Genomic DNA, 17,595 nt, shown 5'->3' on the forward strand with positions numbered 1-17,595 from the left:
CCATCCTTCCGAAATCCGTAGTAAGTGTACTAAATTTCGTTCTGATCGGAAAACCGGTTAAGGAAGTAGCGTATTTTTCAATCCAGGTCATAAACCATCTTTGAACAAAATTTCACTTTCAAACAGGTGGCAATTCTTAAAAAAGTAGCCTATTTTCCAGTCTAGATCATAAGCTATCTGTGTGCAAACTTTCATGCAAATCAGTTCAGTTATTTACGCGTATTAATTTAATTACACTTTCCTAATACGTGATAACTCTTAAAATAGTAGCCTATTTCCAACATAGGTCATAAGCTATCTCTGTGCGAAATGTCATGCAAATCTGTTCAGTCGTTTCCGCGTATTAATGTAATTAAAACTTTTTTTAAAGGTGGCAACTCTTCCAAAAAATTAGCAAATTTTCCACTGTAGGTCATAAGCTATCTGCTTGCAAAATTTCATGCAAATCCTTTCAGACTTTTCCGCGTATTAATTTAATTAAACTTTTTAGCAAGTGGTAACTCATAAAAAAAGTAGCCTTTTTTCAACCTAGCTCATAAACTATCTGTGTGAAAACTTCCATGCAAATCAGTTCACACATTTAAGCGTATTAATTAAATTAAACATTTCTAACAGGTGGCAACTCTTAAAAAAGTAGCATAAGCTATCTGTGTGCTAAATTTCATGCAAATCCGTTAAGTCGTATCCGCGTATTAATATAATTAAACTTTTTTAACAGGTGGCAACTCTTCCAAAAAATTAGCCTATTTTCCACTGTAGGTCATAAGCTATCTGCTTGCAAAATTTCAGGCAAATCCATTTAGTCATTTCCGCGTATTAATTTAATGAAACTTTTTTAACAGGTGGCAACTCTTTAGAACACAAGCCTATTTTACAATCTAGGTCATAAGCTATCTGTGTGCAAATTTTCATTCAAATCCATTCAGTCGTTCCCGCATATTAAATAAATTAAACTTTTTTAACAGGTGGCAACTTTTAAAAAAATAGCCTATTAACCAATCTGGCCCATAAGCTATCTGCGTACCAAATTTCATGCACATCCGTTCAGTCGTTTCCGAACATCCAAACATACAAACTTTCACATTTATAATATTAGTAAGAAGTAAGATGATGCAAGTGTGCTTCGCGTAACTACATCCATTCGTACATATGTACATATGTTTGTATGGATATATTTATGATAAAGCAAACGGGCTTCGTTGATGTACTGATAGGCATATGCATAGTTGCCAACTTAGTGCTTTAAGCACTAGATTTAGTGCTTTTTGAAAATTAAAACGCCAAAAAAAATGGTTTAGTTCCTAGTGCCCTTTTTAGTGCTTCTTTCTGAACTAAAATTTCGGAATTTACAAGAATCTAAAAATTTAAATGTACTAAAATGCAAACCGTGATTGATAAAAAGATGAAGTTGCAAACCCATGTTCTTGCGTTCTTGTTAAATTGTATGCGCGTTGAAAATGCCAGCACGAAGATAAGTTAAGTATTTATTTTTTTATTTTCTTGATTATTGATTGATTACACAGTTCGAAAAATTTTAACTTTTTTTGCCACCTGAGTGCATCGGTTTTTGTATATTCTTCGGTGATGAATACCAATCTAGCTGCAGAATTTCTATACCATCTCAGAATTTTGAGATATCCTACTCTCTAAGTGTAAAAACACGGTTTTCGCAGTATTTGAGGTTATATTATAAAACAACAAATTTTTTCGCTCATTTCTACTTGGGGTATCATTAAGTATTACTCTTCCCCTTTAAAATTCAATTTCGTTTGTTGCGATTCGATTGTTCCTTCTCCAGATGTACCAGTTTTAATGTGCAGTACTTCGGTATTACTTGGCAAGCATGAATGTGTATTTATTTATACATGTAAATATTGTATACTTTTTTACTTTTGTTTACCACAAACTGTTATGAAAAAGAGTATCCTTTGATAAAAAAAAAAAAAATTTAGTGCTTTTAGTGCGGTAAAACGCTCTTTTTTCCAAGATTTGGTGCTTTTTGAAACTGAATGCAACACTGGGCATATGTATGTGCTTATGGACAGCAATATATTCATGTATGTACATATTGTGGCAAATACTGCGGCAACACAAAGCGAACAACGAGAAATAGGCAGAATGTTCGAAGAATGACGTAGAATGTTCCACAAAGAGAAACGTCAAGTTGGATGAACACTGCGAACAGCGAGAGAAAGAGAATGAGCGATAAACTTCAGAATGTTCTAGAGTTGCCATAAGTGCCAGCGCAGGTATATAAGGGCGCCGCCACCGCGAGGTGAGTTAGTTACAAGACAGCAAGCTACAAGTAAAGTAAGCAGAGAAGTGAGTAGCGAATAAGCAAGATATAAGTTTAATTGTGTTACCAAGTTTAGTTAAGCGCTGTTATTGCTTTAACAAGTATTGTAAAGTGTTTTTACTGTATTAGCGAGTATTGTAAATTGTTTGTTGTACAATAAAGTTAATTGTACTACAATTTGGTCATCGATTGCATTTATTTAACAATCCAGCGATACGAACCGAGAGATTTGGGAAATCCGGACGAGGTTTCAAGGATAATCGTAACAATATGTAGGTTTGAATAGCTGTATATATATTTGTACGTATGTACGTATGTTTGTGTATGTACATATGTTTGTGTTCATGTATATATGCACATGTTTTGTTCATTTTTCTTTCCGCATAATTTCACCATCCCTATGCATGCAACGTGTGCGAGTGAATAAGATATATTAAAACAGTTGAAAAATTGTAAGCTGTTGTTTANAGTGAATAAGATATATTAAAACAGTTGAAAAATTTTAAGATGTTGTTTCATTCTAAGACTTTTTCGTAGCGAATTCTTACATGTACTATTTATGTATTAGTGACAATCGAAAATTTGTGTGAATGTGTTCTAGTTTCGGTCATTCGAGTTTTGCAGGGCATATGTAGTACAAACGAAAACAAATCTAATAAGCTGCTCGTTGATATAAATGCGAACTGTACTGATTGTCAAAAATTATGTGATTGTTGTACATTTCTACATGTTTGTCATTGTGCGTGTAATTTTCTAGAGTAGCCCTGCAAAAATTTGAGGACCAGGTGGTCCATTAGGTCGTGGTTTTAAAGTATGTGCAAAAGGACCAGGTTGCATACTAGTAACTTGTTATGCTGACCTGGACCACTTCAAACGTAAAATACTGATAAATGTGTTGAACACCACCTCTTCGCGGCCGATCGGTNTTTTTACGCGCAAATATCCAAAAAAAAATCGCCACATTGGCGCTAAATCGCCAAATCTGGAACTCTGGTGCCATAGTTCAAAAGGAGTAGTTATCTAGGTGGTCCCATGTTATGCAGCGTTGGACCAGAGGGGGTCAGGTCCAATGACATCGCAATGTTAATGTTACCATATTTTCTCCATATATTTGGACCATTTTGGTTACTAGTGTTGGTTACAAGGTAGCGTGGTCCCGTACTAGTATTTAACCAAGTCCCACTTTTTGCAGGGAGTTTTGTGCTCTCGCTATCTCCTTGTATTAACTCGTTCTTCGTTGGTTTACTCTGATGAACATATGTGAGGATGATAGCAAGGCCAACTTATATAAGGTAGTGCAAAGATATGTCTTGGTTGTATGAAAGATCAAAAAATTTGGATTTTCTGGCAAGTTGTACAACTTATCGCTACATTAATGGCCATGTTGTACAAACTCATTTAATTTGCGTTTATTTTGTACACCAGATAACCGAAAATGGATAACTCAGCTTAAATTGGTACGTGCTTTCGTTGAATTTTATAAATGTAAGCCGAAACTATGAAATTGTAAAAATGAGATTTTACAATGAGACTGCTCGCAAAATTGCAATGTTTGTGGGCAAAGCGTCCAACTTAGTTGGGGATTGATTTGAACCTACGTTTTCGGCTTGCATTATGTCAAAAGGATGTGTTTGTTGTAAATCATTTCATGCGTTTGAGTAGAAACTGAATGAATGAACACCATTTCGTGATTACAATTAACGTGAAATAGAGTTTATGCACTTAGTTTTTACTCAGATCGATGAAATGATTTCGTGAATTGGGCTACGCATACATGTGATACTTGTGCTTTTAATTTATAAGGTAGTTTTATGTTTTTATACTCTTGCTACCACATAAATATATGAATTCGTGATAAGAATTTATGAATTCTCCTTGGAAGATAGAAAGCGAGTAAGAATAAATGCCGAACAAAGGAATTTCGCTTCTTTCAACTTAAATAAATGCATTTTACAAACAAAAGTGCGTACGTTACTTAGTGCCTTGGTAATGGGGAATTCGTAAGGATCTATTGATTGCATTATAAACATTTTCATTCATTTGTTAAACATACAATTACTTCCATTACAACCCGGTCTTAGGGATGCTAGAAGCGCGAATTCATATAAGGTGGTGTTACCGGAAAATGAATGAAATGAATAAATAAATTATATTATATCAGAAAATTAATAAGATGAAATGAAATTATTGTTTGATTTCTAACCAAAGCTATGTATATAACTCAATCGCCTAAAGGTTTGCCGAACCGTAAACATATGTTTACATATCCAATTTCGTGAGTAGGTTCCTGGTACTCACACCTTTTTAAGAAGTTTCACTTCTATCATGTGNTAATAAGATGAAATGAAATTATTGTTTGATTTCTAACCAAAGCTATGTATATAACTCAATCGCCTAAAGGTTTGCCGAACCGTAAACATATGTTTACATATCCAATTTCGTGAGTAGGTTCCTGGTACTCACACCTTTTTAAGAAGTTTCACTTCTATCATGTGAACGGTGTTACACACGCTTTTTTTTATTATCTGAAAATTTGATAAAAAAAGAGCCTAATAACATTAAAAAACAATATCGCAGTATGCAGGGGCGGCGAAACGCCCTGTGTCCGGGTGGGTAGCTCTGCTGGTGGCAAGAGTATAGAGGAAAAGAAAATAGGTGGCCGATGTACATAATTCAGAAGATTAAAAGATTTCATTAGAAAAACTTATTGTTTCGTGTATATAGGGTTGCCAGATTTTTTATGCACGAAATCAGTACGTTAGACTTTTTCATGCTAAAAAAATCAGTACTTTTTAGTACACTTTTATTCCAAGCAAAATTATGAATGTAAGTAAAAGAGAATGCTTTAAAACGCGAGACTACTTGTATTTAACAATATTTTGGTATAAATAAAATATATTTCATAAAAAATGTTTTAAATTAAAATATTCATAATACAATTTTCGAACCTATACTGTATAAATAAGTACCTAAGCTTCCTAAAAAGCTTTAATATTTTAAAAACTATTAGTTATCGTTGAAATCGTACAATAAAACTTCTTTGAGAAATACTTTCTTAGCTTTTTAAAAAATAATACTAAGAATTTTGCTTTAAACCGTATTTCTGCAATTTAATTTTTGGCGTACTTCTTGTTTACTATGATGTATAGAATATTAAAATTTTTGCATTTTTCTTATCCCAAACTTCTTTTTGTATATTTTGAAGTTAGGTATTCTGTGTTTTGATGAGAATTACTTATGAAGTTAATAACAGAAAATCGGATTTGCGGAACATATCGAGTTCTTAAAGAATTAATATACTGACTTTTTTTAACTTAAATTTTCATAGCGTATAGCTTTTTCTAACCTTTTTTAAAAACGAATTTAGCTGCGCATTTTGCGGTCATCTGTTCACACTGCTTCTTATGTTAGTCCTGTTCGCACTCTCTTCTCTCCCAATTTGCCAAACGACGTCGTAATGACGAATATTTGCTTTTTTCCAAAGTTCATTGTTTTTCTATACCATTACTTATTGAAAATGTTTGCGTGTATACTTGCATATGTATATGTAAGTAAAAAAATTTAGCTTCCATTTTTAGCCACAACGACATTTTTTAGCTCTTTCTTAACCTTTTTTTGGAATTTGGCTACCACTAAAAATTATTCGCGGCAACACTGCTTGCTACCCATGCATGCTTCTACTTTGCAATGGGTGCTCTCGTACTCTTCGAAATTTGGAATAGTATTTTTGCATTTCGTGCAATCCGTGCATCGTGCAAGACTTCGAGAATACCCCTATTGTCTGTTATAAGCCTTTGACACCTGCATGACATTATCACCAGTGTCATTGTCAGCTATATGTCGTTTAGGATTCACAGCAAGTGCGACGATGTCACTAAATCCTCATTAATGACGATGTCACCACATTTTCGCCACTGTGTTTCTTTAAATACGCACTACATTAGATATTACATTTACAATTATTACATATAGATTCTATTTGCATGTACTTATATACATACATATATGCATAAGTGCATAGTTATTTACTGAAAGGTAGCGCAGAATGAGCAAAAATTTTGCAGCAATAATCATGTAATAACTAAGCTTTGGTTTTACTACGACCTTGCAAAGATGGAAAAATTTAACTTGCCTGAAGTATGTATATGTAATATTGCAGCAGCTTTCTACCTACCTTTTGTTTATTTTCTTCTAATAATTAGGGCCCGTGCCAATCGGTAACTTTTTTCTCCCTGGTAAGACGGGGTGGAAAAATTTGCTATGGTGTACAAATAAATTGAATTTTGCTGTGCCAAATANATAGTTAAACGAGTTAAGAATGTCGTTTAACACAACGCAAGAATGCACCTTTCACAAAATTGAATTCCTTAAAATTGTAATTTGGCACAACGCAAAAGTGCACTATGTATGACATTGAATTGTTTAAATTGATAACTTGCATATTTATATTTACCTATTAGTATCTTCAATTATCCAACTTGTAAAACGTATTTAGTGAATACCCTAACTTGCATTGTAAAAGTTTTATAAGTAGTTTGCATTGAATTTGAGTGGTTGGCAACGCGCGTTGGTAATGCAGCGCGCGCGGCTGACATATAGGTTGACAAATGCCAACAAAGAATTATTATACATACATAAATTTTTCAAGTTTTTCGTGTGCGGTCGCAACCCAGAAATACTTTTGCGTTAATCAAAAACAAAGATTATTGAATAAACGAAATTGTACCCTAAAGTTCAAGTTCGGTTTTTTATTTCGAGTCGCCAAATCCGTGTCGGTAAGCGCGCAAGCCCACTCCCCTCGTTTGAAAGCAAGTGAGTTTGCGCAGGAAGCCGCCGCAACCCACGGGAGCACAACAGCCCCATCCTCGCCAAAACAGCATCCCCGCCGCGGGAATACCACACGCCGCCAGAAGCCAGTCACCGTCACCCTAGTAGCAGCGAACCATCTAGCCACCACCGCCGCAACCTTCGCCGACCTTCAACCGCAACGCCATCTCCGTCACTCCACGCCCGGATCTCAGCAGCCTAAAGAGGAGCCGACCCCCCTTACTATTGGTCCTTCGGCGCCAACAGAGAGCCGCACCGGTGGAGTACCATAACCCCAAAATGAAGTATCCCCAGCAAAACCGTGAGTAAAAATCAATTTTTTACTAACCCTGCGGTGAAACAAAGTTTTTAAAAAGGCAGAAAATAATTCCTTGTATGTTTAGTGAACGCCAGCATTAAGTAATANTAAGTCATACATTTTCCCTTGCTCGGGCCATAAATTTTCAATTTTCCCGCCATATTTTCATTTTTCCCGCCAATTTTACCTTTTTTGCGCCAATTTTCACGAATTTTTTACCCACACAAAGACTTTTGCAAGAATACATATACATATGTACTTCACATAACATTCTGTAGCATACAAGCAAATAGTACTTGGCGTACATATATATATACACATATACCAAAGCTCATAGTATATACAGCGGCTAATCAGTTAATCCCAAATAAACATACAAGGCATTATAGCTGGGAATACATAACTAACCCCTCGTTTAGTAATCCCTATATTTATATATATACACATACATTCATACACATACCCAACTACGTATTGGGCATATAAAAGAAAGTGCGGTACAAAGTAAATAAAATAACGTACAGTGAACTCCCTACAACAAATACCCATAAAAAAGGCAAGGCAGTTACAGTGCTCGAAAAGATAAAATACAGTCCATTAGATAGGTAATCATACATTTTGCGCTCAAATTATCTCCATTTGTGGTTTGCGTGAACAGGGTCAAGCGTGAAAATTCTCAACACGGTGATCCGAAATCCCTCATAAAGAAAAAAAAATATAGAATTTTCCCACTTATTAGTTTTCCCACACTCTCTTGGTTTCCAGGCGCTCCCCTGTGATTAATTCAAACCGTATTATTTGCGACCGCACAGTAAAGCCCCGATTGTATTTGATCACCCCCACATCCCAACCTTAATTAGGTCCGCTCATTCGACTTCGAATGCTAGGTCTCACTAGCACTCAAGATAAGCCAAAAAGTCCCAGAATGAGCGAAGAAGAAAAAATTCTCGAGACCCCCGCGGAATCTCAGCGCTCTACGCGTACAAGCGGAAAGCCAAAAAAGGCAAAACAATCGGTCATATGTACTAAATTCATATCGGAGACAGATAATTTGATGGATTACTGCGCCCGATTCAGATCAGCCCCGATCGAAGAAAATACTGAGTCTGTACTGAAAATAAAAGACAAGAGCCTAGAAAACTTTTGGAATAGAGTTCAAAACGCCTTTGATTCGACTTTGGAAATTGAAGAACATGACCTCCCCGAAGACTTTAGAGCGTCTGCCTACAGTAAATATAGGTCATGTTTGATTATATATGAAGAAACAAAAGCCCAAATCGGAGACCAACTCCAGTTAGTAGCACAAACCACAAGTCCCACTCCCAAAGCCAGTACATCACTTCCTCAGGAAACTTCAGGCATAAGCTTAAACGTCCCACCTTGCGACACCGAAACCTTTTATGGGGGTTATGAGCAATGGCCGTCCTTCCGTGATATGTTCACGGCGGTCTATATAAATCACCCTAAGCTCACTAAGGCGCAGAAGTTGTACCATCTCAGGTACAAAACGCAAGGAAAAGCTGCCCAAATAGTTAAACAATTCCCTCTGAGTGACGATAATTTCGAGCTGGCATGGGAAGCACTAAAAGCTCGCTATGAAAACAAAAGGGTTTTAGTAGATAACCAAATCCGCATCCTTATGAATCTAAAACCCATCCCAATAGAAAATAGCGAAGACATACAGAGACTGCAATCATCGGTGAATAACTGTCTCCAGATTCTAGGCACCCAGCAAGTCTCCACCGAAAGCTGGGATCCCATTCTGATCTACCTGGTTACCTCCAAGCTTCCTGAGAACACCGTGGCCCTATGGGAGCAGTCCCTCAGTTCCAGGAAAGACCTCCCGAACTGGTCCCAAATGAACCAGTTCCTCACTACTCGATACGAGGTGGTTGAAAGGGTAGATCAATTTCGTGCACCCAAACCTCCGCGGACTAATCCTTCGACAATAGGCTACTCGAGGCCAACCCCTCCTAACAGTAGGCCATTCCCTAAACCCCCCACCTCTCAGAACTCTCACAACAACTCCTTTTGCCAAATCCGAGCGCACATGACGGAACAACGCACAAAACCATACAAATGCCCAATGTGCAATAAACCTCAACACACTCTCTCTCAGTGCTCCAAATTTCGTCAACTGCCAACTCAGGATCGCAGAAAGTTTGTGAGAGAACACAACCTCTGTTTTAATTGCCTATGTCAGACCCACTTGATAAAAGACTGCTCAAGTAAATATACTTGCTCCCATTGTCAAGAACGGCATCACTCAATGCTTCATGAAGACACGCCCCCCATGCCTCCAAGACAGCAGTCTCGAACTCAAAGAACGACATCTCAGGTCGCTTTGACGACGCCCGCTAATTCCAACCCACAAAGTCCAGCTGGGTCGGCAACAAATCATGAGGAGCCTTCATGCTCAAACAGAGCAAGAGTACAGTCCTTCTACTCGGAAAATGAGAGCAAGATTCTCCTCCCAACAGCAATAGTTCCAGTTGAGCACAAGGGCGAGATCTTCAAGCTCAGAGCTCTCATAGATCAGGGTTCGGAACGAACTTTTATTTCCTCCAAAGCCCAAAATAAACTAAGGCTACCATACGAAGCTTCTAACTTTGAAATTTCTGGCATGGGAGGAAGAGTTGTTCAGACTTCGAACAAACTATGCAATCTCGTCTTAGCCTCCGCAGATTTGACCACGAAAATAAAGGCTCAAGCAATAGTCCTGCCACAGTTGACGAAAATGCTTCCCAAATTCCAGCCAACTCTCGAACAACGAGAAAAATGGTCTCACCTCCAGCTAGCAGATACTAACTGCCACTCCCCGTCCCAAATTGATCTGGTCATTGGCAGTGACCTCATTCCTGAAATAATGCTGGAAGGCATTGAGAAAATTTCCAAAAATCTGCTTGCACAAAACACCATATTCGGCTGGATCTTAAGTGGTCAGGTTCCCGAAAAAATAGCCTGTTTCTCCACTCAAGCTGCACCGATCTCCAATGAGGTTTTAGATTCCCAGCTGCGAAAGTTTTGGGAGCTAGAAGAGGTTCCGAAACCCAAGCTCACTTTGCCTGATGATGAAAACTGTGAAAAATTTTATCAGTCCACCACCACACGAGCAGCGGATGGTCGTTATGTAGTCAGACTGCCCTTTAAGCCAAGCTTCCCAGACCCTATCTCCCTTGGCCCGTCTCGCACCCCCGCCCTCCAACAGTGCCTGAGCATGGAAAGAAATTTGCTCAGAAAAGGCGATCTAAAATCACTTTACGAAAATGTATTAAACGAATATCTCACCCTCAACCATATGGAAGAAACAACTTCCCACGAGATATCTTCTCAAGGCAAATATTGGTCGTTCTACCTCCCACACCACGCGGTTATAAAACCCGAAAAAAGAACGACCAAAGTCCGAGTCGTCTTCAATGCTTCGAAGAAATCGGGGTCCGGACATTCCCTGAACGATGTTCTTTACACCGGACCAACCCTCCAGCCCGACTTGATGTTATTGATCCTCAAGTGGCGTATGTATCGATTTGTCTTCAACGGCGATGTCGAAAAAATGTATCGACAGATACTGCTACACAAAGACGACCAAGACTATCAACGAATCGTATTTCGACCATCTACAAATAGCCAAATACAAGATTATAAGTTGAAAACTGTCACGTTTGGTTTGAATTGCGCACCCTACCTCGCCATACGTACCCTTCACCAGCTCGCAGATGACGTGCAAACCACGTACCCCTTAGCGGTGCCCATATTAAACAATGAAACGTACGTTGATGATATACTTTCCGGTGGTCATGATCTCCCTTCAGCCGAAGAATCCCTCGCTCAAGTCATCCAAGCGCTCAATTCGGCAGGCTTCCCACTTAAAAAGATTACAGCCAACCACCCTGAAATTTTGAAAAACATCAACAAAGACGACCTGCTTGATACAAACTTCCTAGAATTTGAAACAACAAGCACCACTAAAACGCTCGGGATTCAGTGGAACGCTCTAACCGACACGTTTTCGTACACCGTTGATTCCATCCCAGCGTCATCCGCCAGTACAAAACGACAAATCCTCTCGGCAGTTGCCAAATTGTTTGACCCCGCAGGATGGCTTACGCCCATAATGATCCAAGCCAAAATCCTGCTACAAGAACTATGGCTGGACGGAACTGACTGGGATGACCAGGTCAAGCCCCTTCGTCTGACGAAATGGATGCAATTTGCAACCAATCTCCAAGCCATTTCTAGCATCCAAATATCCCGATGGGTAGATTTTGTCCCAGCCGACCAAGTCGAGCTACATGGCTTCTGCGACGCTTCCGAGAAAGCATACTGCGCTAACATATATGTGCGAACCACGAATGGTAGCAGGACCTCTTCTCATCTGCTGGTCTCCAAAGGCAAAGTAGCGCCTCTCCGAACCACCAGTTTACCCCGACTTGAATTGTGCGGCGCCCTTCTCCTAGCGAAGCTGGTCGCCGTAGTGCAGTCACAACTCGACCTATCTAAGAGGAAACTGACACTATGGTCTGACTCCGAGATCGTCTTGGCATGGCTAGAAAAACCCCCTCATTCATGGAAGACCTTCGTTTCCAATCGCACGGCACAAATTTTAGATCTCGTCGGAAACGCCACCTGGCGGCATGTGGGCAGCAGAGACAACCCCGCAGATCTGGGCACCAGAGGATGCAGACCCCTGGACTTAGCGGCCTCTTCGCTTTGGTGGCATGGACCGGAATGGCTATTAAGCCCACCCGAAGCCTGGCCAAAACCGGCCACCCGAAATATCTCCCCTCCAGAATTGCGCCGAGTCGAGGCATTACATGCCACAGAGGAAGATCACGATATCCTTGATCGCTTCTCCTCGTTTCCCCGCGCACTTAGAGTTATGGCGTATGTTTTTAAATTTATACAGTGTCTTCGAGACCGAGTCAGACAGGTTAGGTCAAATAATCCCATCTCTCTCTCCCATGATGACCTCCGTAATAGCAAATACAGGCTCCTAGCTTTGACCCAATCTCGCTACTTTCCTCGGGAAAAGGCCTGTTTAGCAAACTCCAAACCCATAGATAAACGGAGTCCTCTGCTTCCCCTCAACCCGTCTTTAGATAAAACCGAGTTGCTCCGCGTGAATGGTCGATTAGCTCACGCCACTTTGAGCTATAATGAAAGACATCCCATCATTATTCCCGAAAAATCCCGGTTCGCCATCCTATTCACCCGCTTTCTGCACGAACTGCTCCTCCATGCAGAAACTCGTCTCATGCAGCAAGTCATAAGGCAGGAATTTTATATCCCTCGGCTTAAGCCCCTCATAAAAAAATGCATCTTCCAATGTAAAAGTTGCACGGTCCACAAGCAGCAAACGCGATCGCAAATAATGGCGGCCCTCCCCTCGGAACGATGCACGTATGCTCCGCCCTTTACTATTACGGGCGTAGATTTTGCTGGACCTTTCCAGATAAAGGCCTCAATGCTAAGATCGCACACGTTGGTGAAGGGCTATGTGGCTGTTTTTGTATGTTTCACTACAAAAGCAGTCCACCTCGAGCTGTGTTCCGATCTGACCACTGCCGGATTTCTCGCTGCGTTTGCTCGCTTCGTCGGACGACGGGGTTATCCCGCTAAGATGATGAGCGACAATGGCAAAACCTTTGTCGGGGCCAAACGAGCAACCGAAAAGGAGTTCATCGAATTTCTGAAGGAGGTATCTCAAGACGTCATCCAGAAATACTCACCTCAAGGCATCAACTGGGAATTTATTCCGCCAGGAGCCCCCCATATGGGCGGTTTGTGGGAGTCCGCAGTCAAAAGTTTCAAAATGCATCTCAAAAGGACTGCTGGACCCAGCAAATTCACATTTGAAGAGTTCACCACCCTGTTAGTCAGAATAGAGGCCGTATTAAACTCCCGGCCAATCTCTGCTCTATCCCAAGACCCCACAGACTTCACAGCGCTTACGCCTGGCCACTTTTTACGAGGCGCCCCCCTCTTAGCACTCCCTGAAGTCGACCACAGCCATCTGTCCCTCCTTAATAGGTGGGAAAAAGTGAAGGTGTTACATCACGAGTTTAGTCGAAGGTGGAAAGAGGATTATATCAAGGATTTACAGAAGAGATATAGATGGAAAAATACCCAGGCAGAACCGAAAGTCGGTGACTGCGTTCTTATTGTTGACAATACTTTACCTCCCACTGAATGGCGTCTAGGCCGCATCGAAAGGTCACATCCCGGCAAAGACGGACATGTTCGAGTTGTCGATATACGCACTCAATCTGGCACCCTTACTCGCCCCATAGTCAAAATATGCCCGTTACCAATTGGTGACGCCCCCCTCTGATTTCTCCAAAGTAGCACTTGTTAAAGCCTTTAAGCACTTTCATGATAACAGATTCTCTTATCTCAAATGAATTTAAATCTCTGTGTATCTGAATAAAATATTCTAATCTCACGTTTCTTCAACTGTCTTGTAGACTCCCCACTGAAAATCGTATTTCACCGGCTTACTTACAGATGGAGAACGGCAACTCTAATGGCGTCCCGAAACCTGCGCCACGAAGCAACAATGGTGGCCCGACACTTACACCGCGCAGTAGCAGCAGCATTCCTGCACCCAAACCGCGAGCTAGCAGCGGTGGTCCAACCCCGGCACCCCGTATTGTACAAAAACCGCAACCAGAGGCCATGGTTGTTGATTCGGTTCCGGACACTCAGCCCGACGACGAAGGAGCGGACTATCAGCGATGCCGTTTGTGCGCACGTCATCATGCCCTGCGCGTATGCCACGTATTTCGCGCAATGCAGCCAGCGCAACGCTATCTGATCGCTCGTGCACACCACTTCTGTACCAACTGTCTTGCGCTGTCACATCACAGCAGTGAATGTCCCTCCGCTGGCGTATGCAAGCTTTGCGCCCAACGCCATCACACCCTTCTTCACCGCAAGAACACCTCCCAAGCACATCCACCGCCACGTTCAGCTCCAGCTTCAGCGCCACGCTCAACATCGGCTCGACGCTCAATCTCGGCGCCATCCAAATCCGCATCCTACCGCTTGCGCCGACCGCCCCGCAATGGAGTCACCCCCAACGCATATCAGCAGCCTCAAAAATTCCGGCACCCAAAGAATGTTCGTCATACCGCACATATAGTGCGTAACATAGCACCTCGGGGCAGGGCGACACGGAGTCTGGTTAAGGAGGCGATCCGAAAGCTACGGGAGTTGGAGAGCAGTCTATCCGCTTAACGCGTCTAGGGGCGGCAGGATAGTTAAACGAGTTAAGAATGTCGTTTAACACAACGCAAGAATGCACCTTTCACAAAATTGAATTCCTTAAAATTGTAATTTGGCACAACGCAAAAGTGCACTATGTATGACATTGAATTGTTTAAATTGATAACTTGCATATTTATATTTACCTATTAGTATCTTCAATTATCCAACTTGTAAAACGTATTTAGTGAATACCCTAACTTGCATTGTAAAAGTTTTATAGTAGTTTGCATTGAATTTGAGTGGTTGGCAACGCGCGTTGGTAATGCAGCGCGCGCGGCTGACATATAGGTTGACAAATGTCAACAAAGAATTATTATACATACATAAATTTTTCAAGTTTTTTGTGTGCGGTCGCAACCCAGAATACTTTTGCGTTAATCAAAAAACACCGTCCTTAAGATTATTGAATAAACGAAATTGTACCCTAAAGTTCAAGTTCGGTGGTTTTTATTTCGAGTCACAATATTGGTCAGTCGCCAAATCCGTGTCGGTAAGCGCGCAAGCCCACTCCCCTCGTTTTGAAAGTCAAGTGAGTTTGCGCAAGGAAGCCGCCGAAACCTGTCTTCGGTGTCACATTTCATCCCACGGGAGCACAACAGCCCCATCCTCGCCAAAACAGCATCCCCGCCGCGGGAATACCACAGCGCCGCCAGAAGGCAGTCACCGTCACCCTAGTAGCAGCGAACCATCTAGCCACCACCGCCGCAACCTTCGCCGACCTTCAACCGCAACGCCATCTCCGTCACTCCACGCCCGGATCTCAGCAGCCTAAAGAGGAGCCGACCCCCCTTACTAATATTTATTTTATAATTTGCAAGTAACGTAAGCTTTTTTTATACTGTTTCAGCTTTCATTTTCATGTTCACTCCTTATTACCGCCAAGCAATATTATGTGTATACATGGTTATAAGCTGTCAGAATTTTACCTAGCTCATGGGGCTTATTCACCACGAGAAATGTCAGATTTTTACTTTGATCCGTCAAAATTTTCTCTTTTCTATCATTTGGCACAGGCCCCTAGTATGCTTTAGAAATATTTTCGGAAGCAGAGCACATGATTTCGTTCGTTTAAAGCTGCAGCATGTAGTGATTTGTTCTTCAAAATGCATTTCCCTAAGTGCGGCGTTATGTGGTTTAGTTGGAATTTCCCTGAACACCAGATATTTCGTAAATACGTACGTTCTTCATAAAATTTTATTTTGTAGGAGTTGTTTGTGTGCACCTAAATAAGTGAGATAAACGATGCGGGTGGTCCATTCGCGATCACTCACAATAGCTTATCCTGAAAACTTTTTAAGGCGTTGTGTGGAAGATGTTTCTTCGTTGTACTTAAGTCACACTGTACAATTTCGTACACGTACAAAATTGTCAAAAAAATCATTATCGAATCTATTGAAAACAAAATTAAATTTTGATTTTCTCCACTGCTCAAAATTGGAAATATTTGCTTCATTTTTATAGACATACTAGCTTATACCCGCGGGTTTCACCCCGCGCCTTTATACAAATATGAAAAATAATTTAATGATGTTAGATTTTATATCTGTACCCATTTCGTTATAGCTCGTTATTTTTTAAGCGAGTTAAGGTATTTAGGCCGTTTCAAACTATGAAATTATAAAATCTCGTCTGCGCGCTAGGCATACCTAAGATATCAATCCCTCTAAGTTTACCTTAAAATGGTTCCAGGTATACGACGCGTGAACGTGTAACCTTCTTGGAGGTGCCACGGCGGGTTCTAATATTTCCAACTCAAATTTAGTAATCTGGCATTGATAAAATACCACTTCTCATTACTGTAGCAAATGCCTCAAGAGAGCTTTAGATTATAAGGCCGAAACCGGCTCTACCTTTTCCATTTAATGAAATTTATTCTGTCAGTACGGCACTTATAAAATAAATATCCATAACAAATTTAAAATACTTCGAGAGATTTTCTATCCTTCCAGAGATATGTATTAAGAAGTTTTTAGTATGTATGGGAGGCGACATGCCTCCTTTTTTAATAACTCACATATTTTATCCATGAGCAATTGATACATTTTGCATACACAACTCCATACCAAGTTCCAGTATTCTTCCACAAACACTTCCAGGGATATGTGGCAAGAAAAAGTAAATTTGTACTGGAAGTGCTACGCCCCTTTTTCTTATAACCATAATCTTCTTCCATGAATTTACAATTGATTTTACATACCCCAGTACCAAGTCCCAGTACTCTACCATGATCACCTCTAAAGATAAGCAGTATAAAACAGTAAATTTTTACTGGAGGAACCATATCCCGTTTTCGAATAACGCAAATTTTTCTCTATGAGTAAGGAATTAATTTTGTATACACATCTCGGTGCCAGGTTCCAGTCCTCTGCAATAAACACCTCCAGAGATATGCAGCATAGAAAAATCAATTTGCATGGGAATTGCCACACCACCTTTTCCAATAACTCTCATTTTTCTCCATGAGAATGGTATTAGTTTCACATACATACATACATACATATGTATTTCCATACCAAGCTTGAGTGCTTTACCCCAAACATTTGAAGAGATAATGCAATATGAAACTTTCATTCACTATGGGAGGTGCTACGCCTCTCTTCCAAAAGCGTCCATTTTTCTCCGTGAATATGAACATGATTTCACACAGTGTTGGGAAACTGTTATTCTGATTAACGATTAAAATGTTAATCGCGTTTGACGATTAAAATTAATTAGTCACAATCAGCTGTACGATTAATGATAACATTTTTTTAATCGTTAATCGCTGGCTGCGATTACAATTAATTAATTTAAAACATTAATCGTTAATCCAATTAAAAATAAAATCTGATTAATTTGTCTAGTTTGTCCGAGTTTGAAACCAAACACCAGTTATAGTAATTATTTTGTGTTTTACGCTTATAAAAAG

At 40.3% G+C, this 17,595-nt stretch overlaps 2 protein-coding genes across 4 annotated transcripts; both read left to right on the forward strand.

Moving 5' to 3' along the window:
• Positions 1–7,257: 7,257 nt before the first annotated feature.
• On the forward strand, positions 7,258–15,398 carry LOC108369063 (uncharacterized). Of its 2 annotated transcripts, none has more exons than XM_017624048.1 (2): positions 7,258–7,424; positions 13,886–15,398. In XM_017624048.1, exon 2 carries the CDS (start codon positions 13,926–13,928, stop codon positions 14,655–14,657), a length of 732 nt encoding a protein of 243 aa, XP_017479537.1. In that variant the 5' UTR covers positions 7,258–7,424; positions 13,886–13,925; the 3' UTR covers positions 14,658–15,398. The 2 variants fall into 2 exon arrangements, with proteins under 2 accessions (XP_017479537.1, XP_017479529.1); XM_017624040.1 differs by having other exon boundaries at positions 13,926–15,398.
• LOC108369046 (uncharacterized) lies at positions 8,160–13,892 on the forward strand. Of its 2 annotated transcripts, none has more exons than XM_017624031.1 (2): positions 8,160–9,453; positions 9,510–10,334. In XM_017624031.1, exons 1-2 carry the CDS (start codon positions 8,302–8,304, stop codon positions 9,516–9,518), a joined length of 1,161 nt encoding a protein of 386 aa, XP_017479520.1. In that variant the 5' UTR covers positions 8,160–8,301; the 3' UTR covers positions 9,519–10,334. The 2 variants fall into 2 exon arrangements, with proteins under 2 accessions (XP_017479520.1, XP_017479514.1); XM_017624025.1 differs by having other exon boundaries at positions 9,405–9,453; positions 9,510–13,892.
• Positions 15,399–17,595: the final 2,197 nt, after the last annotated feature.

This window comes from Rhagoletis zephyria, unplaced genomic scaffold (assembly GCF_001687245.7).
Source record: "Rhagoletis zephyria isolate East Lansing unplaced genomic scaffold, Rhagoletis_zephyria_1.1 Rzeph_scaffold_00056, whole genome shotgun sequence".
Lineage (NCBI taxonomy): Eukaryota > Metazoa > Arthropoda > Insecta > Diptera > Tephritidae > Rhagoletis > Rhagoletis zephyria.